Source organism: Salvelinus fontinalis, chromosome 26 (genome assembly GCF_029448725.1).
Source record: "Salvelinus fontinalis isolate EN_2023a chromosome 26, ASM2944872v1, whole genome shotgun sequence".
NCBI classification, from domain to species: Eukaryota; Metazoa; Chordata; class Actinopteri; order Salmoniformes; family Salmonidae; genus Salvelinus; species Salvelinus fontinalis.
This window is the reverse complement of record NC_074690.1, coordinates 28,839,678-28,861,690: the sequence shown is the minus strand read 5'-3', so window position 1 is coordinate 28,861,690 and position 22,013 is coordinate 28,839,678. Positions and strand designations below refer to the sequence as shown.

General features: G+C 40.9%; 2 protein-coding genes across 8 annotated transcripts in view; one reads left to right on the top strand and one right to left on the bottom strand.

Moving 5' to 3' along the window:
- LOC129824058 (disks large-associated protein 1-like) overlaps positions 1-5,648 on the bottom strand; it is a 127,552-nt gene extending 121,904 nt beyond the window's left edge. For 6 of the 7 annotated variants that reach the window (XM_055883345.1, XM_055883346.1, XM_055883344.1 and 3 more), the window contains exon 1: positions 5,459-5,647. The gene's annotated coding sequence lies outside the window, so the exon portion shown is untranslated. Of the gene's footprint in view, positions 1-5,458 lie in introns of all 7 variants that reach the window. The other variant, XM_055883351.1, reaches the window with a different exon arrangement.
- Positions 5,649-10,618: 4,970 nt separating this feature from the next.
- LOC129824057 (carbonic anhydrase-like) lies at positions 10,619-20,754 on the top strand. The gene is made up of 7 exons (XM_055883343.1): positions 10,619-11,332; positions 11,639-11,836; positions 13,183-13,301; positions 13,412-13,504; positions 13,626-13,688; positions 13,801-13,956; positions 17,364-20,754. Exons 1-7 carry the CDS (start codon positions 11,287-11,289, stop codon positions 17,481-17,483), a joined length of 795 nt encoding a protein of 264 aa, XP_055739318.1. The 5' UTR covers positions 10,619-11,286; the 3' UTR covers positions 17,484-20,754.
- The last annotated feature ends 1,259 nt before the right edge of the window (positions 20,755-22,013 follow it).

The window sequence follows — 22,013 nt, the reverse complement described above, 5'->3', positions numbered from 1 at the left end:
GGCAAAAAGTGCTCTTCACTGACGAGTCGCGGTTTTGTCTCACCAGGGGTGATGGTCGGATTTGCGTTTATCATCAAAGGAATGAGCATTACACCGAGACCTGTACTCTGTAGCGGGATCGATTTGGAGGTGGAGGTCTGGTCTGGGGCGATGTGTCACAGCATCATCGGACTGAGCTTGTTGTTGTTGCAGGCAATCTCAATTCTGTGCGTTACAGGGAAGACATCCTCCTCCCTCATGTGGTACTCTTCCTGCAGGCTCATCCTGACATGACCCTCCAGCATGACAATGCCACCAGCCATAGTGCTCGTTCTGTGCGTGATTTACTGCAAGACAGGAATGTCAGTGTTCTGCCATGGCCAGCGAAGAGCCTGGATCTCAATCCCATTGAGCACGTCTGGGACCTGTTGGATCGGAGGGTGAGGGCTAGGGCATTCCCCCCAGAAATGTCCGGGAACTTGCAGGTGTCTTGGTGGAAGAGTGGGGTAACATCTCACAGCAAGAACTGGCAAATCTGGTGCAGTCCATGAGGAGGAGATGCACTTCTGTACTTAATGCAGCTGGTGGCCACACCCGATACTGACAGTTGCTTTTGATTGACCCCCCTTTGTTCAGGGACACATTATTCAATTTCTGTTAGTCACATGTCTGTGGAACTTGTTCAGTTTATGTCTCAGTTGTTGAATCTTGTTAATGGTCACACAAATATTTACACATGTTAAGTTTGAAAATAAACGCAGTTGACAGTGAAGACGTTTCATTTTTTGCGTTTATTGTACATACAGTTGAAATTTACATACACCTTAGCCAAATACATTTAAACTCAGTTTCACAATTCCTGACATTTAACCATAGTAAAAACTCCGTTTTAGGACAGTTAGGATCACCACTTTCTTTTAAGAATGTGAAATGTCAGAATAACAGTTGAGAAGATTAATTTCAGCTTTCATTTCTTTCATCACATTCCCAGTGGGTCAGAAGTTTACATACACTCAATTAGTATTTGGTAGCATTGCCTTTAAGCTTCCCACAATAAGTTGGGTGAATTTTGTCCCATTCCTCCTGACAGAGCTGGTGTAACCAAGTCAGGTTTGTAGTCCTCCTTGCTCGCACAAGCTTTTTCAGTTCTGACCACACATTTTCTATAGGATTGAGGTCAGGGCTTTGTAATTGCCACTCCAATACCTTGACTTTGTGCTCCTTTGCCACAACTTTGGAAGTGTGCTTGGGGTCATTGTCAATTTGGAAGACCCATTTGCAACCAAGCTTTAACTTCCTGACTGATGTCTTGAGATGTTGCTTCAATATAGCCACAAATTTCCTCATGATGCCATCTATTTTGTGAAGCGCACCAGTCCCTCCTGCAGCAAAAGCACCCGCACAACATGATGCTGCCACCCCCGTGCGTCACGGTTGGGATGGTGTTCTTCGGCTTGCAAGCATCCCCCTTTTTCCTCCAAACATAAGGATGGTCATCATGGCCAAACGGTTCTATTTTTGTTTCATCAGACCAGAGGAGATTTCTCCAAAAAGTATGATCTGGCTTTTTTTTGTGGCGGTTTCAGAGAAGTGGCTTCTTCCTTGCTGAGCAGCCTTTCAGGTTATGTCGATTTATACGACTCGTTTTACTGTGGACATAGATACTTTTGTACCCGTTTCCTCCAGCATCTTCACAAGGTCCTTTGCCATTGTTCTGCCCTTGTTCTGGGATTGATTTGCACTTTTCGCACCAAAGTATGTTCATCTCTAGGAGACAGAACGCGTCTCCTTCCTAAGTGGTATGACGGCTGCGTGGTTCCATGGTGTTTATACTTGCATACTATTGTTTGTACAGATGAACGTGGTACCTTCATGCATTTGGAAATTGCTCCCAAGGATGAACCAGACTTGTGGAGGTCTACAATTTTTTTCTGAGGTCTTGGCTGATTTCTTTTGATTTTCCCATGATGTCAAGCAAGGACGCACTGAGTTTGAAGGTAGGCTTTGAAATACATCCAAAGGTACACCTCCAATTGACTCAAATTATGTCAATTAGCCTATCAGAAGCTTCTAATGACATAATTTTCTGGAATTTTCCAAGCTGTTTAAAGGTACAGTCAACTTAGTGTATGTAAACTTCTGACCCACTAGAATTGTGATACAGTGAATTATAAGTGAAATGATCTGTCTGTAAACAATTGTTGGAAAAATTACTTGCATCATGCACAAAGTACTTGTCCTAACAGACTTGCCAAAACTATAGTTTGTTAACAAGAAAATTGTGGAGTGGTTGAAAAACGAGTTTTAATGACTCCAACCTAAGTGTATGTAAACTTCCGACTTCAACTGTATCATATCCCAACCACAACCCGTGGGTAAATGGCAACAAAATCAATCAGACGCAAAAACACAGTACAGGGACAAAATGGAATCGCAATTCAATGATGCAAGACATGTTGCAAGGACTACTGTATAAAGGGAAACCCAGATATGTGGCGAACACCGATACCTCAGTCCCAGACGAGCTAAATCCTTTTTACGCTTGCTCCAAGGAAAACATTGATCCTCCTATGAGAATCCCCGCTGCAGTGTGCTCTCTTTCTTTGTGGACGACGTGAGTAAGACTTAAGTCTGAGAATACTTTCAAAGCAGCCGGCCCAGATGGTATGGCTGGAGTATTTATAAACATATTCAACCTGTCCCTATCTCATTCTGTAATCTCCACATGTTTCAAGTTATCCATCATTGTCCTTGTACCCAACCAAACAAAGGAAACTTGCCTAAACAGCTATCGCCCTGTAGCACTCACTTCTGTCATCATGAAGTGACTTGAGAGGCTGGTCAAGGACCAAATCAGCTCCACCTTACCTGACACCCTTGTTACCCGACACCCTGGACCCACTTCAATTTGCATTGCACCCCAACAGAACCACGGACAATTGCCACAGCACTGCATACTGCCCAATCACATCTTGACAACATGAATACCTATATGAGAATGCTATTAAATGACTACAGCTCAACTTTCAACACCATAGTCCCTTCCAAGCTGGTCATTAAGCTCATGGCCCTGGGACTGAACACCTCCCTGGTATGATCAATACCTGTTTAAAGGTCCAGCCTAGTGATCACACTCTCCGTAGCCAATGTTTTTTATTTAATTTTTTAATTTCACCTTTATTTAACAGGTAGGCCAGTTGAGAACAAGTTCTCATTTACAACTGCGACCTGGCCAAGATAAAGCAAAGCAGTGCGACACAAACAACACAGAGTTACACATGGGATAAACAAACAGTCAATAACACAATAGAAAAATCTATATACAGTTTGTGCAAATGTAGTAAGATTAGGGAGGTAAGGCAATAAATAGGCCATAATTGCAAAAAAGTTAAAATTTAGCAATAAACACTGGCGTGATAGATGTGCAAGTAGAGATACTGGGGTGCAAAGGAGCAAAAAAAAAATAACAATGGGGATGAGGTAGTTGGGTGGGCTATTTACAGATGGGCTGTGTACGGGTGCAATGATCGGTAAGCTGCTCTGACAGCTGGTGCTTAAAGCTAGTGAGGGAGATATGTCTCTCCAGCTTCAGTGATTTTTGCAATTCGTTCCAGTCATTGGCAGCAGAGAACTGGAAGGAAAGGCAGCCAAAGAAGGAGTTTGCTTTGGGGATGACCAGTGAAATATACCTGCTGGGGCGCGTGCTACGGGTGGGTGCTGCTATGGTGTCCTGGGAAATGTTCTTGTTACTTACAACCTCATGCTAATCGCATTAGCTTACATTAGCTCAACCGTCCAGTGGACGGGACACAGATCCCTCATGACCTTGAAAGTAACAAGAACATTTCCCAGGACATAGACATATCTAATATTGTCAGAAAGCTTAAATTCTTGTTAATCTAGCTCCACCGTCCAATTTACAGTAGCTATTACAGTGAAAGAATACCATGCTATTGTTTGAGGAGAGTGCACAATTTTGAACATGAAAATGTATTAATAAACAAATTAGGCACATTTGGGCAGTATTGATACAACATTTTGAACAGAAATACGAGCCTTTTGGACCTAGACTTGGCGCTCCGGTACTGCTGCCGTGCGGTAGCAGAGAGAAAAGTCTATGACTTGGGTGACTGGAGACTATGAAAATTTTTGGGGCCTTCCTCTAACAACGCCTTGTATATAGGTCCTGGATGGCAGGAAGCCAAAGAGGCTGTAGACTGGATCACCGACGACAATGAGACAGCCTACAGGGAGGAGGTCAGAGACCTGGCAGTATGGTGCCAGGACAACAACCTCTCCCTCAATGTCAGCAAGACAAAGGAGATGATCGTGGACTACAGGAAACAGAGGGCTGAGCACACCCCCATCCACAGGGCTGTAGTGGAGCAGATCCAGAGATTCAAGTTCCTCATTGTCCACATCACTAAGGAATTATCATGGTCCACACACACAAACGTAGTCGTGAAGAGAGCACGACAACGCCTCTTCCCCCTTCAGGAGGCTGAAAATATTCGGCATGGGCCCACAGATCCTCAAAAAGTTATACAGCTCTACCCTTGAGAGCATCTTGACTGGCTGCATCACCGCTTGGTATGGCAACTACTTGGCATCCGACAGGAAGACGCTACAGAGGGCAGTGTGTACAGCCCAGTACATCACTGGGGCCGAGCTTCCTGCCATCGAGGACCTCAATGTCAGAGGAAGACCCTAAAAAAAGTGCTATCTGATGTAGGTATTAATAATATTTAGGAGGGGAAACCCTGGCAATACCTGCTTAGTTACATAGATACATCTGCAACACTGATGTCTTCTCTCTAGTCTTCTCTCTGTGAGAATGATAACGCCCATCTCTGTCCATGACTTGAAGCAATACTTTAGAGCAACAGTATACATCTATGAAATACTACAATTTGTCCCCTGATTAGTAGGCTATTTGATATACTAATAGGAAGAAAGTGTCGTTTGATCAAAACACTCATGTTCAACTATGCAAATAGCAAAAACTTGTTTCCAAACACTTATTGAACAGTTAAATGATTCACGAGCTATAGACACAGCATGCACTGCATTCAAAGACGAGAAAATAACAGAATACTGTCAGAAAATGTGCATGCATTCATCAATAGCTTTAACTCAAACAGCGCACAGACTATTCACGGCATGTGTAGGAGCAGCAGGCTTGGCTCCTGCTGTCTTCATCATGCTTCATATGTTGCGCTGCTGTGTGCAACGGATGTGGGCTGCTGTATCGGCGCTACAATTGTGGAATTTCAAGTGTGTGTGATACAACCATCGTGGTGGTGATTACAATGTAGCCTATTTTAAAATAATGCCTTTCGTCCAACAAACAGTTGTCAAAGAAGGTAGATAGTAGGCTAATGTGGTCCATTCCTCACCATCAGTATATGTATCAAATCAACCACTTGCTATTTGTATGGAAGAAAACATGCAACATATCGGAAAAATATTCAGAGCTTACCTTCAGTGTATTCTCAAGTCAAAATTCATGAGTGGAATGATATTCGATAAATCCTAAATGAAACAACCGTTTATGAGAAATAATAGAAGCGACTGGTGGTGGACAGTATAGGTATCAAACCGCACGAGCCTCTGCTCCATGCACCTGACAGCTCGCTCTGTTGATGCAACGCATAGAGGAGGAAAACCCACACAGCAGAAATCAAGATGCCACTAAGACCCGGCATGGCGGATGGACTAGGGACAATCAATTGTTTTTGGCTGCTAAGCTGTTGCGATGGAGACAATTGCGTAGGTAATATAGAGTATAATTATGAATTATTTATAAAAATGTTTTCCTTCAGCACATAAGAGACAATTGCCACCAAACATAGAACTGACTTCACAACAATGAATTGCTCTATCATATTTTCAACAAAACATATACACTGAGTGTACAACACATTAAGAACACCTTCCTAATATTGAGTTGCAACCCCTTTTGCCCTCAAAACAGCCTCAAACCGTCGGGGCATGGACTATAAGGTGTCAAAAGCTACTCACAGGGATGCTAGCCCATGTTGACTTAATTGCTTCCCACATTTGTTTCAAGTTGGCTGGATGTCCTTTGGGTGGTGGACCATTCTTGATACACACGGGAAACTGTTGAGCATGAAAAACCCTGCAGCGTTGCAGTTCTTGACACAATCTGCCTGGCACCTATTACCATATCCCGTTCAAAGGCACTTAAATCCTTTGTCTTACCCATTCACCCTCTGAACGACACACATAGGCAATCCATCAAGGCTTGAAAATCCTTCTCTAACCTGTCTCCACCTCTTCAGATGTTCCTAATGTTTTATACACTCAGTGTATTATATTTTTGGTGATTTTAAAAATGGTTTAAAAAATATATATACATTTGTCAGAGATATGAATACCTGTGCCGAACAGATTTATGTAAACATACATCTAGACCTTGTAACATCCAGTTATTTAGATGACTTATGTTGAAAAGAACTGAGGTCGGGGCGTTCATATACTTTAGTTGAACTTTACTCAGAAGAATGCTGGAATTACATAGTTCACATGGCATATCCCTCCTGCCCGCTGGCTACTTTAAAACATGGAACTGGAATCGCACACTCTGAAAAGACGGACTGGATTATGGCATAACGTTCACTACGTTACAGACCTAACAAAGGAAATTGACTGTGGGCTATTAATAGCCTAATTATACAGCATTTCCTAGAGTTGTGTCCAATATAATCCCTAAAAAGCAACAGCAGATTGTTCCCATCCATTGCCAGTAATACTGATCCATGTAAGTGCTTTTATCTCAGCAATGTGTAAAGAGAGGGGCAGTGTATTGTGTGTTAGGGGCCCTTAGAAAATAAAATACAACATTTAGTGTGCCCAATTTTCTAATTATTATCTCACACAGTGTAGCTGTGTTAGTAACTAATGTGGCAATGATTGCATGATTGAAAGCAATGCTTTACATATTAAAGTGAAATGCTGAGGGATAACTTTCAGGACTACAAAACTCAGTGTCCTCCAGCCCCCTGCCTAAAATTCTACAGTTTTGATAGTAGTGAACCACTTACCATAATAGTATCATACAAACAATCTTTACTGTTTATGTCCAATGTGTGCTATAGCTTTACCGGTTTCATACACTGAGTGTACAAAACATTAAGAACACCTTAATATTGAGCCGCACCCCCTTTTGCCTTCAGTACAGCCTCAATTCGTCGGGGAATGGACTCTACAAGGTGTCGAAAGCATTCCACAGGGATGCTGGCCGATGTTGACTCAAATGCTTCCCATAGTTGTCAAGTGGATGTCCTTTGGTTGGTGGACCATTCTTGATACACACAGGAAACTGTTTAACAGGGAAAAAAACAGCAGGTTTGCAATTCTTGACACACTCAAACCGGTGCGCCTGGCACCTGCTACCATAACCCGTTCAAAAGCACTATTTTTTCTTGTCCATTCACCATCTGAATGGCACACATAACACTCCATGTCTCAATTGTCTTATAGCTTAAAAATCCTTCTTTAACCTGTCTCCTCTCCTTCTTCTACAATGATTGAGGTGGATTTAACAGGTGGCATCCATAAGGGATCCTAGCTTTCACCTGGATTCACCTGGTCAGTCTGTCATCGAAAGAGCTGTTTTGTACACAGTGTCTCTCACACATTGACATTTTTATAAAGAAACATCACATACTGTAACTATACACTCACACAGCTCAACATGCTGACCTATCAAAGCACTAGACAATAAGAGATTCTCCCATCCTGTGAGGTAATAGGGACTGTGCATGCAGAGAGGAGATGGCAGGTTATTCAGTGGAGATCAAATGGGGACTGGCATCTGCTTTGAAAACAGAGTGGGCTTGTCCACAACTGTGGCTCATTAGCTATCATGCTGTCACTATAAACAGAGGGGGACATGAAGAAAACCCATGACAACTGCAATTTAGTCCGCCACTGAATTCTGCTGATAAATCAAAACTGTGAAAAACGACAACAAATTAGTTAGTGAAGATGATAACAAAGTTTTTAAGTTTGGGACTGAAGAGAGTGAAATGAAATCTTGCTTTTTGGAGAGATTGGCATTCATTTTGTATGAACAGACCATTTAGGCTATAGTATACTCTAGATCTAAACATTTCCTGATCAAAAACAATGACATGGATGTATTTATTTTATAAGAGTATAGAAACATAAAAATGTGAGGAAAAGCATTCCACTTCGTTGTCTGTAAAGGTCAAACTGTTCTGTCTTGTCAGACTGCTGATGCCATTTCCTGTCGGTCAGAGAAATCGGCGTAGGAATCAAATATCGTAGAGAAATGAATGGGCCAAATGAGATCACGTCAGAAGATCCTTGCGTTAGTGCCATTTGTTCCCATACTCAGGCTTACTATTCCATCTGAACTGGGGACAAAAACACACATCTGTGCCATGAAAAGAGGCTAAATCACACCCTTTCAGAGCTGAGATTCCTCCGTATTGATTTTGTTCGTAGGATGAGATGTATTTTGGTAAGAAAAAAAAGCTGAATGGATAAAATCACGATAAATATCTTTGTATTTGCTTCAATTGTAAAAAGCCTCATTTAGTCTAAGTAAGATCTCAGATGGCTGCATTTTTTTTACAAGAAATACAATAAACACTCACTATTAAATAATTCCTTGCAGATGTTTTAGGTTTACTCTCTGTACCAGATGCAAATGTATTTATATTCTACCCTAACAATGTTGTCTACACCATCAATGGGCTCCTGAGTAGTGAGATCTTTGTTGAAAGGTCCCCAATCATCTGTAAATCTAATTTTAGTACTCTGATTTCTACATGACACTACCCCATCCTCTCTCCCACTATAGACCCAATTAGTCATTGTCATTTGGTCCCTTGCTAATAGTTTATAGGTAGAAATGACAAATCAAGCCCTTCTTTCTGTGGGCTTAATGAGTCCTTTTCACTGAGACTTTGCGAGAGCTTGGGACTATAAGGTTCTATGTGCAAAAAGAAGATTGAGATAATTGGCTTCAAAGTTCCGAACCCTCATTGGTTTGAATGGTGAGCAATTTTTTAAATTGTATTCTTTTGACCTCAACATGAACTGAGGTATTTAGAGTACTATATAGGTAGAGAACATTGAACAGAAGGCTGTCAATAACTCTGTTTGGACAGAAATGCAGATAGAACCTTATAGTCCTAAGGTCTCGTAATAGTACTGATCATCTTTAGGCCACTTACTCAACTGGAGGGCTGACGTGTGTGGTCATATCAGTACAACTAACTACAGAGGAGAGCCTCTCTTTTATGTAAATGTTTCTACACAACTTTTGACTATTTCTGGCATTCTTTGGATGGAAGGTTGGGCATCAAACATGCCTTTTTGTTTCTTTCTGTATCTAACAAGATGTGTCTAAATAAGATGAGTCACAGTATGATTTGCCCTAATATGACTTGACAATATATATATATATATATATATATATATATATATAATACTGATATTGTACAATTAAAATGTCTATAATTGCTGACACAAACTATGCCGCACCCTAACAAGTGTGTGTATGTGCATTTTGCAGTGAAAAAAATTGTGGCAAAAAAATAAATAGTTCAAAGGATGCTGAAGCACTATTTAAATTATATAATCTTAAAGCAGACATTATACTTCCTACTTCCAAGATATTCTGTACTGTGTTAATTATCTATCATCTCATCCAGCCTTTGCAAGTCAAAATGCACAAAGGGATGTGTTGGCATTGAGTATGTGTGTCAGTGACAAAAACGATATAAAAGACTAGCTACAGTACATGTTGAGAAGCAACTGTCAAATATGGGGACCCAATTAGGGCTTACATAAAACACATCAATGTGTTTCTAAATAAAGAACTGGCACATGTGTGATTGTGTCATATGATAAATATGCTAATTTACATTCACCACAAGAGAATGGGATATCAAAATGAGTGAAATGTTGATTTATTTCTAATCAACGTTTCTGCATTGTCGGTTTTGAATTTTTCTGGTATAGAAAACTCATGAAAATAAATGTACATCTCCAACCTATATGCTTACAGCACACTGGTTAGATCCCAAACTGTATCGCATATAGCCTATTCATTATTATTTAACTCACCTGCGCCACCTTGTTAAAGTTTGGTAGGAATTATGTCAAGAAGCGATACCCAGCAATTGCCACAAGTTGTAGTCATTGCTAAGAAGAGAGTAGACATATGCGACAGCCAATGTCTGTGATACATCATTGTACCAGTAGATGGAAGCAAATGCATATGACATTTTCTTGGACTTGGCATAAAGCAAAATGTCCTTTTAATGATTAAAATACACAAATCCTGAAAAAAGCATTTTAAAAGGAATATTTTGAATTACCAAAAACTATGCGTCACATTATCAACAAAATGGAATGTATAATTCATTTGCACTTGTTTCATATCACTCAACTCACTCCAAATGACATTTTTTTAACCTATGTTATAAAGTGACTAATAAACTGGTAGGCGCCTAAAAACCAGTTTTGCCAAATTATTTATTCCCATCTGGCCAAATATTGTGCCAAGTCTAATTGCCTGTAGGCCTACTACTGGTGACTGACGTCCTATTGTATTTGTCCCTTTAAGCGCTGGAGAGGAAGAGTCTATTGCGCGTATGATATTAGGTTTTTACGCTGACAGGACGCCGACTTCAAAGGGACATCGGCAGTTCATATAAAATGCATTGCAGTTTGATTTGTAAACTTGTTTTCCGTCTGATCGATTCTGCTCTTTTCACATCTCACATGCGACAGGCTAAGTCTTCTACTAGTGGCTGAGACAACGTAGAAGAGCTCAAGGTCAGTGAAACTGGCATGCCTCGCTAACAGAAGAAACATCTATTTTCAGGATAGCACTATAAACCCCTCTCAGAGGACACCATGCTGAACTACACATTAAATGTGTGTGTAATTTACTAACAGCAAAGCTTTTGGCAAGACAACATTGTCTGGAATGCACTCACTCAACAGGTTCTCCTTCTTTCTCACCATCTGAGACAAGGTCGACTGATAGAGCAACGCTCTCCACAGTGAATGGGACCAAAGGAACGTGGTGTGATGCGGTTCATGTATTGATTCTGCTTGAACACCTGCTTTGATGACGCCAAAAGATAACGAGGCTACACCCACCCACTTGAGGTACAGGACAACTGATACAAGGGGAAGTCTATATAGCCTAAACCCTGACACCTGTTGTTCAAGGGTATCACAAATTGGATCCTTGCATCGAGGTCTAACCATTTGAAAGGGATTATATTTGCGTAGGAGCAGATGTCAATAATCATGTCTCATTGCTGGGGTTACGGACCATCTGACGGTGAGGCATTCAGTATCATGACGCTGACTGCACTTTTTGAGCTTTTGCAAACTACTAGTTGAAACTAAATTGCAACAGTTGCATGAAAGAGTAGCTCTATGCATTTCTTATCTGAAAATAAATAAATAACTGCAGTAAATACGTGTTAATATTTTCTGGTGTGTTACTGTAAATAAATAATTAGCCCAACATTGTTAGGTTATTGTCATACGTTTATGAATGTATCTGTGAGAACACAATTGGACTGTTTAGAATAGAGTGAATGATATTTCCTCTGTTTTGTCTTTGTCCTGTTTTCTACCATAGGACCTGACAAGTGGTGTAAGCACTTCCCCATTGCTAATGGGCCCAGGCAGTCTCCTATTAATATTATTTCTGGCCAAGCATCCTACGATTCTGCCCTGGAGCCTCTCAAACTGAACTATGACCCATCCAACTCCACAGACATTCTGAACAATGGCCATTCCTTCCAAGTTGGCTTTGTGGATGATACTGACAGTTCAAGTAAGCCTTAGAATCCATATGTAATTATATACATTACATGATTATCTCCGTTTCTCACTTCACAAAATATGACCTTCATTTTCTATACAAGTTACATTCTGATGGGTTCTGAGGTGGGGATTCAGTAAGGTAAGGGGCAACAAGAGAATGAGGGTTGCTGCAAACTGGTTACATATTAACTCCGTGGCTGTGTGTCAAACAAATATCAAACACGGTAGTGAATTAACTTCTGGATGTGCCGTCTTTGTCCATTGTGCATATAGGCTGCTGTACAGTAGATAATATTGATAGGTGACTTGAGAGCAGGCAGGTGTTTGAAAAGATGCTAGTTGTCGGGTTGTTGTCTATTGACGTGGTGCCGGGAAGCAAGCACACCTGTCTGCAGACTAGATTGTTCAAAATGAACGTTTCCTACCCTACCTTATCGTTTATTTTATAGCAGTGTATTTTACGATCAGGATAATCATCTATGAAGTAAGCATATTGCAGTATTTGCTTCCCAACGTGTTCCTTTTGAGTTGTTAAGGAGATAGTACTTTTGCATATATAACACACTGTGGCTGAGGAAAAGCACTACTCCCAATATAAATGAACCCCAAATCAATGTAGTTATCATCATATTGCTTTCCCGGGTAAGGGGACAGTAGCTCTTCGGCTGCATCAGATTCACAACTGTCAGTGTCCATGCTAGCTGGGCTAACAACAAATGTAGAATTCCTGATGCTAGCATTGGATGTGCTCATGGAAGCAGAACAACTTGGGTCGTCGGCAGGTGTAGTACTGCTGGTAGTAGCAGTACTACCAGTAGAGCTGGTATGTGTCTCTATTGACGCGGGCATAATTTTTTTTTTTTTTAACAATTAACCATTTTCGAGCAAACGGAATGAGCAGCAGCTACATTTGGCTACATGCGGACCGTTGGTGGAATTCCCGCGAGGGAGTGACGGTTAATGTGATCGGATGTTAATTATTTGACTAAGCTACCTGTATTTGACATTGTGTTATTTCGCTGAACACTAGATGGTTTAAGTTTATATTTGGCAGTGAAACGAGGCTACTCAGGCGAGAGGGAAAAAAACTCACCCAAATGTATAGCCCCGTTGAAAAATATAAATTGACTGTTTTTTAAAAATGTGAATAGAAAAAATGTGAATCACATTTTTATTTGGCGTACCCCTGAGGAATACCTGCCTTAAATCAATTCAAATGCAACAGCCTGTAACTGTAGTAGATGACTAGTAATCATCTGTTATTTGCCTGCATTTGGACACTTTGGATATTTTGAAGAGCAACATTAAAACTGTGTGCGTGTATGTTTGTGTGTGTCCGTGCATTCCTGCTCGCAGCACTGACCGGAGGCCCCATCACCGGCACATACAGGCTGAAGCAGTTCCACTTCCACTGGGGAGCCAGTGATTACAGGGGCTCTGAGCACAGCGTCAATGGGATCAAGTTCCCATGCGAGGTAGGCAGTTCAAGACCTAGATTTTACAACAGGACAAGCTGTATGGCTTCAGATCAGTATTTTGATTGGCTACCTGAGCTAAACCTGACATCTTCTTTCTGTTTGTAAAGCTCCATCTGGTGCACTGGAACACCAAGTACCTCAGCTTTGGTGAAGCTGTTAGCCATCCCGATGGTCTTGCTGTAGTTGGAGTGTTTCTGAAGGTACAGATCTAATACAATTTAAATGTTTAGAATTAGTTCATATGCTATTTATGCTTCCTTGTGATGTATTCTAAAAGTAGCCTGATTCCCTTGTTTGACTGTGAATTCTTGTTTTCTATAGATTGGTGCTGCAAACCCCAGACTACAAAAGGTTCTGGATGCTCTGGAGGCCATCAAATCAAAGGTGAAATCAAAACTGACTACTACTGAAATTACGCTGTAGTGGGAATTGGATGGGATTTTTAAAGTAAGTCTTTGTTTAAACATGTCTAAATCACAATTTGTGTCTTCTGTAGGGTAAGCAAACTACGTTTTCCAACTTTGACCCCAAAACTCTGCTGCCTGACTCACTGGACTACTGGACATACAATGGCTCCTTGACCACTCCCCCTCTGCTGGAGAGTGTCACCTGGATTGTCCTGAAGGAATCAGTCAGTGTCAGCATAACCCAGGTACAATAATTTTACACAGCACCTTCATTGTCACTAATCAACTTCCTCAGTTCAGCCCCAATTCATTGACCAAGGTCAGCACTGGTGTAGCACACCCTGCCACACAGCCCCCGCAAGGTTAGAAGTACTCTAGTTTTTATAGTCAGAGAAGTTTAGCCATTCACTTAATGGACTTTCACTTTAGATGACATTATCGGGGTGGCCCATAGTGCTTATTTAGTAACTCCTGCCAGTATCATTTGAGTAGCCCACACTTCTGAAAGTAGCCTACACCCATATTAATATACCAAGCATGTGTAGTACAGGTATGTTCTTTCCCTATATCATGGGCTAAAAAAGTATTTGTTGCTCGATGCGGTCTTAGAATGTTCGAAGTCTGTCTGTAGATAATTTATAAAAACAATCTGTGTTCCTATGATGAAACATATCTGCAACAGTACACACCAGACACCTCCCCAATTATTAGACATTAAAGAGTGGACCGTTTCTTTTATACTGTTTTTCGCAATGTGTATTCATACAGTGCCTTCGGAAAGTATTCAGACCCCTTAACTTTTTCCACATTTTGTTACGTTACATCCTTTTTCTAAAATGGATTAAATTGTTTCCCCCCTTAATCTACACACAATACCCCATAATGGCAAAGCAAAAACGGGTCTAGAAATGTTGTTAATTTATTTCAAATGTAAATGTGATTTTTCACAGTTTTATAACTATTCAGACCCTTTACGCAGTACTTGGTTAAAGTACCTTTGGCAGCGATTACAGCAGAAAGTTTTTAGGTATGACGCTACAAGCTTGGCACACCTGTATTTGGGGAGTTTCTCCCATTCTTCTCTGCAGATCCTCTCAAGCTCTGTCATGTTGGATGGGGAGCGTCGCTGCACAGCTATTTTCAAGTCTCTCCAGAGATGTTTGATAGGGTTCAAGTCCAGGCTTTGACTGGGCCACTCAAGGACATTCAGAGACTTGTCCTGAAGCCACTACTGCATTGTCTTGGCTGTGTGCTTAGGGTCATTGTCTTGTTGGAAGGTGAACCTGAGATCCTGAGCGCTCTGGAGCAGGTTTTCATCAAGGAGCTCCATACACCTTTGCCTCGATCCTGACTAGTCTCCCAGTCCCTGCCACTGAAAAACATCCTCACATCATGATGTTGCCACCACGCTTCACCATGGGGATGGTGCCAGGTTTCCTCCAGACGTGATGCTTGGCATTCAGGCCAAAGAGTTCAAACTTGGTTTCATCAGACCAGAGAATCTTGTTTCTCATGGTCTGAGAGTCTTTAGGTACCTTTTGGCAAACTCCAAGCGGGCTGTCATGTGCCTTTTTTACTGAGCAGTGGCTTCCATCTGGCCACTCTACCATAAAGGCCTGATTGGTGGAGTTCTGAAGAGATGGTTGTCCTTCTGGAAGGCTCTCCCATCTTCACAGAGGAACTCTAGAGCTCCGTCAGTCACCTCCCTGACCAAGGCCCTTCTCCCCCGATTGGCCGGGGGGCCAGCTCTAGGAAAAGTCTTCGTGGTTCCAAACGTCTTCCATTTAGGAATGGAAGCCGCTGTGTCATTGGGGACCTTTTAATGCTGAAGATTTTTTTGGTACCCTTCCCCAGATCTGTGGCTTGACACAATCCTGTCTTGGAGCTCTACGGACGATTCCTTCGACCTCATGGCTTGGTTTTTGTTCTGACATGCACTGTCAACTGTGGAACCTTATATAGACAGGTGTGTGCCTTTCCAAATCATGTTCAATTAATGTAATTTAACACAGGTGGACACCAATCCACCTGTAGAAACATCTCAAGGAGGATCAATGGAAACAGGATGTACCTGAGCTCAATTTCAAGTCTCATAGAAAAGGGTCTGGATGCTTATGTAAGTAAGGTTATGTTTTTTATTTGTAACAAATGTTCATGCATTTCAAAAAAACTGTTTTTGCTTTGTAATTATGGTGTATTGTGTGTATATTGCTGAGGATTTTTATTTATTTAATCCATTTTACTGTAAAGTAACAAAATGTGGAAATAATCAAGGGGCCTGAATACTTTTCAAAGGCACTGTATACTGTATTCTTGATAGTTAATTCTAATACCTACTACTTGTACATTGCACTTTGTTATACTGTTTATTTATACACTGTATTCTTGACATAACCCATTGTAATGTACAGTATCTACTGCTTAGTATATGTTATTGGTGTATATATGTATAGATTGTATTTGGATTACTGATAGTGTTATTTGGGTTAACTGAATTAATTCTGATTTCTTATTTCTAGTTTTTGATTATTATTTGTGTACATGTTTGACATTTTTGCTGCACTGTTAGGAGCTAGTAACACAAGCATTTCGTTGCATCCGCTATAAAATCTGCTAAACTGTATACGCCACCAATAAACTTTGATTTGATTTATTATTGAAGCTCCATGCTGAGCCTTGGGGATATCAAATCCCGAAGTCCAATTTCACCAGCTGGCATTTAAATGGGTCCCCAAGGAGACTTGTTTACTGAAAGGTCAAAAAGCTGCAGTCAAAAGCATTGTCTCACATATGTCATCATGAAGATGGTGTCGATTTAGGGAGGGCTACATTCAGCCATATGCATTGCTGGGGTAAAGTTAAGGTGTAGTGCAAGGCAGCAATAACCTGGGTGGAGAGAGTTTTACAGTTCTGACAGAGTATTGATGCAATGTTGTGTTGCAAAAAGCCTTTCACCTACATGCAGTAGGACAGTCTAGGACCCATGACTGAAGAGTGTGAGACTACAGAACAAAGAAAATTAATGCACTTACAGAAGTTTTTGGGGATTTCACTTTTCACTGTAAATGAGAACAAGTTGAACAGTGTCAATTGATACTGTACACCTACATTTTGAACTACTTTTACTAGGAAATGAGACTGTATAGACTCTGCAGCCGGTCATTGTCATGGTATGCATAATAATATCAATTTAGTGAAAACATTTTCATTCTTATAGTAACCTGAATGTACACTCTATGCTTACTTGCTTATGGCTGTACGTCGATGATTACTTTGATTCCAATTGTGGGGTTTGCGCTAATGCCAAATTTACATGGCTTTGCATGCCAATACGAGACCCACATGGTTTGCCACGTGAGGTTTAGGTGAACTCTCCACCAGAGAGGGGTTCCCCTGCTGCACGCTGGTGTCATTGCGCATACTGTTCTATTCTCCACTCTTTATTCTCAAAACTTCACTCTACATTGTGATCAGTTAGACCTCTATTGGTACTAATTTGGTATTGTTTTAGGGATTATATGATCTAAATATAGGAAATCGTTTTTAGAGAGCAGTAAGCCACAGCAACCACTTTAGCATGAGTCAAAGGCCGCAGTGTTGACATTCTGATTCTAACCATTGTATCTCCCTTTCCCTCTCTCGCGCTTGACAGATGGGTAAATTCCGCAGCTTGAAGTTCAGTGGGGACGGAGAGGCACATTGCTGCATGCAGGACAACTACAGACCCACTCAGCCTCTCAAGGGACGCAAGGTCCGCCGGTCCTTCAAGTAAACAGCCACGTGTCACGCCATCCATCTTCCCCAGGTTATATATATCGTGTGCCATTTTAGCACATGCATTGGTGTCAGAATCTGCTAATTGTTAACCCCATTGACAAAACGATCAGTAAATCCTACTAAATAGAACATGTAAACCTAAACCAATGCAATTTAATAACAAGAGCCAGTGCAGATGAGATTCATGCGCTGGTATGGATGGACAGCAGCTCCTGTACTTTATATCCATGGCCTGCCAGCCCCTCCTGTAATCCCTGACGATCAGCCTCAGGATCACCCCAGATTAATGTCATTTAGCTGCTTGCCTGCCCCTGCAATAACAGATGACAGTCAGTCAGTCAGAGATAGAGGCCTTTAATGGTATAATACTACAGGGCTTTTTTCTTCTTCTCTACTCTCAATAAGCACAAACAGTTGCTATGCAAGAGATGGAATCTTGAATGAATCCTTAAACACTTTCCATTTTTGTATTGTATCCTCACATCGTCATCTATGTATTGTTTGATTTTGTCACTTTAGATTACAGGTCCATGCCAAAAATAAGAGATGCAATTTAAGTTTTATATATATATTTTTGTACTCATAACTTACCTCTCTACCTACCGTCACCCCAGTGCATTATCGTTGTCTTAAAATCATGAGTGAAAGAAAATGTTGTGTGAGGTGTCATTATGTCATCCAAGTCCCATCCACTATAATGAAATCCTGTGTTAATATCGGTAACCTTTTATAAAGTCAATGTTTATGGAATGACACATCTGTTGGAAAGCTTTGCACATTTTTTGGGGTATATTGAATTACCACACTACAGAAATGTCAGTTGCCCTTTGGCTGTGTGGGATCAGCCTTACCCAGCTAGGGAAACAGAGACCCCACTGTTGATAATCAGACATCTTCCTTTTAAGTATAGACAGAAGACCTATTTTGCAGTCATGTGCCCTTAACAAGGAACTATTCACCTATGAATTCTCCACCTCTGTGGTTCAGGACAAGTTAATCAATCACGTTGTGTGGTACAAACAACAGTCACTCCAATTAAATATGTCTTTGTGATTAACCCATTCACATCCTTGTACATAATCAATATGCGCCTCAGAGCAAATTACTTTTGGTGTAAATGCTTGGATTTTGGTGTCAAAATAGTTAGTAAAAGTGTCTAGACAGGCCACATTGAAATGTTAAGATTATCGTACTTCCAGTGTCAATCAAAGTTGGGATTTTGAGAAAATGTTTAAAATGACTTCAGCATATCTATGTTGAAAAGCATATAGTATTGTTCTTTGACCTGTTCTAAACCCAAATATGCCTAATATATGATTCAACTCAGTTGTTTGTGATGTACAGCCATTTCTGAATAGTACTATATTTAGTATTTGGACACATGGGGTTACTGTTTTTTTACACATTTCAAGAATTAAGTCATGTGAATACAATCAAATGATCAGAATAATTTTTGGTATATAGATTGTCTGGACCAATATACACTGCATATACAAAACCTGCTCTTTCCATGACATAGACTGACCAGGTGAAAGCTATGATCCCTTATGATCCCACATCAATCAGTGTAGATGAAGGGGAGGAGACATGTTAAAGAAGGATTTTTAAGCCTTGAGACAATTGAGACATGGATTGTGTATTTGTGCCATTCAGAGGGTGAATAAGCAAGACAAAATATTAAAGTGCCTTTGAACGGGGTATGGTAGTAGGTGCCAGGTGCACCGATTTGAGTGTGTTAACTGCAACACTGAGTTTTTCACACTCAACAGTTTCCCATGTGTATCAATAATGGTCCACCAGCCAACTTGACACAACTGTGGGAAGCATTGAAGTCAACATAGTCCACCTCAATGCCCCAACGAATTGACTGTTCTGAGGGCAAAAGGGGGAAGGTGTTCTTAATGTTTTGTGCACTCATTGTAGTTGTCTATTTGTATTATTTAAGGATCCCCACACTCCTGGGGTCTTGCAACATTAAGGCAGATATATAGCATTTTAAATATTACATTTCTTAACACTTTACCCAATACATTTAGCGTGTTCCTTCAGGCCACTACTCCACTATCACATATTTACAATACAACATCCATGTGTACATGTGTGTGTGTGCCTTATGAGTATCTGTGCCTGTGTGTGTGTCTCTTCACAGTCCCCGCTGTTCCATCAGATGTATTTGTATCTTTAAAAAAAACTTTTATCTGATTCTACTGCTTGCATCAGTTACCTGATGTGGAATAGAGTTCCATGTAGCAATGGCACTATGTAGTACTTTGCACCTCCCATAGCCCTGTGCACCCCCCCATAGTCTGTTCTTGACTTGGAGATTGTGAAGAGACTTGCTGGCATGTCTTGTGGGGTATGCATGGGTGTCTGAGCTATCTGCTAGTAGTTTAAACAGACACCGCGGTGCATTCAGCATGTTAACACTTCTTACAAAAACAAGCAGTGATGAAGTCAATCTCTCCTCCACTTTGAGTCATGAGAGTTTACATGCATATTATTAGTGTTAGCTATCCATGTATATATAAGGGCAAGGCGTGCTGCCCTTTTCTGAGCCAATTGTAATTTTCTCTCTTTGTGGCACCTGACTACACGACTGAAAAGTGCGACAAAATTAGGGACTGCCTTGTTGATAGTGTCGTTAAGGCAGAGCAGCACTTTATTATGGACAGACTTCTCCCATCTTAGCTACTGTTGTATCAACATGTTTTGACCATGACAGTTTACAATCTAGGGTTACTTATTCAATTTCCACATTGTTTATTACACTATTTAGTTGAGGTTTATGGTTTAGCAAATTATTTGTCCCAAATACAATGCTTTAGATTTTGAAATATTTAGGACTAAGTTATTCCTTGCCACCCATTCTGAAACTAACTGCAGCTCTTTTTTAAGTTGCAGTGATTTAACTCGCTGTAGTAGCTGATGTGTTGAGTCATCCACATACATAGACACACTGGCTTTACTCAAAGCCAGTCACATGTCATTAGTAAAGATTGAAAAAAGTAAGGGGTCGACCGCTGCCCTGAGGAATTCCTGATTCTACCTGGATTATGTTGGAGAGGCTTCCATTAACCCTTGCCATGTACGATCACATATTTGTGATCATTGTTGACTGGTCCCTGCAGCATACCATCACAAATATGTGATTGGAACAGTAGTAACAGAACATATGATGAAACAAACTTGTCTAAACAGCATTGTTTTCTGAAAAGCATCTAAACAATGTTTTGTACTGCTGGGAAATAAAGGTCTTCACAACTTTATTCATCAATTTCACCTTTTATTGAAAAAGATAAATGCGAACGTCATCATCCAAATTTCACACAGAACATATCCACAGCTAAACTCATTCCATAAACCAGTCTAAATAACAGGTTGCGCTAACAAAAAACAAAACAGTTAGCGACCTAACAGCTAGACTTGTTTACAATTTACCACATCTCTGGTGAGCACAAGGGAGAAATGTAATATGGTTTAGAAAAGAGATGGGTGTCAGCTAAGCTAACAGCAGCTAAATTCTTTATGATGGTAGGTATGTTTGTTTATGTTTGACAAGTGAAACTCCCAAATCCCAAAATGCCATTCACTATAAGACGCAAATAAAGTTTGCTGCGCCCATTGCCTGAAAATATTAACCTAATTTGTCCACTTTTCAGCATATTACAAATCTTCAATGTACTTGTTACAGTGTACACAAGAACCGGAGCACATGACATGACAAGTAATTTACAATTTTTGACAAATCACAAAGCAATTATAATGTTATCCCCTCACAGATCATCACACCAAATACAAGCCTACTGCCTAGCCTAACCGTAGTGTGAAAGTTAAACAGGGATGAAACCATTTTAGGGGGGTTTGTGGGGATAGAAATTGAGGGAGGTATCGTGGAGGGATGTGATGCAGGAAATATTACTATGATGGGGGATTTATCAATAAAATGGGGGGCAAACACAGGAGAAGTTTATACGCTAATTAAAAATAATACCCCTGGAAAGGGGGGGTCTGAGCTGGCAACCCTGAGGTACCATAGCCACAATCTGATGCCGGGTTCAAGACAACTGCAACTCGGGGAAAAATGAGCTCTGAATAAATAAATACAGTAGGGAAAGAGGTAGTTATTTGGGCTAAATTATAGATGGGCTATGTACAGGTGCAGTAATCTATGAGCTGCTCTGACAGCTGGTGCTTAAAGCTAGTGAGGGAGATAAGTGTTTCCAGTTTCAGAGATTTTTGTAGTTCGTTCCAGTCATTGGCAGCAGAGAACTGGAAGGAGAGGCGGCCAAAGGAAGAATTGGTTTTGGGGGTGACAAGAGAGATATACCTGCTGGAGTGCGTGCTACAGATGGGTGCTGCTATGGTGACCAGCGAGCTGAGATAAGGGGGGACTTTACCTAGCAGGGTCTTGTAGATGACCTGGAGCCAGTGGGTTTGGCGACGAGCATGAAGCGAGGGCCAGCCAACGAGAGTGTACAGGTCGCAGTGGTGGGTAGTATATGGGGCTTTGGTGACAAAATGGATG

Coding starts and splice junctions, on each gene's coding strand:
- LOC129824057 (XM_055883343.1), top strand. CDS start 11,287: ATGTCAATAATCATGTCTCATTGCTGGGGTTACGGACCATCTGACG. Junction 11,333..11,638: donor GGGTTACGGACCATCTGACG/GTGAGGCATTCA, acceptor TTTCTACCATAG/GACCTGACAAGTGGTGTAAG. Junction 13,957..17,363: donor TCAGTGTCAGCATAACCCAG/GTACAATAATTT, acceptor CGCGCTTGACAG/ATGGGTAAATTCCGCAGCTT.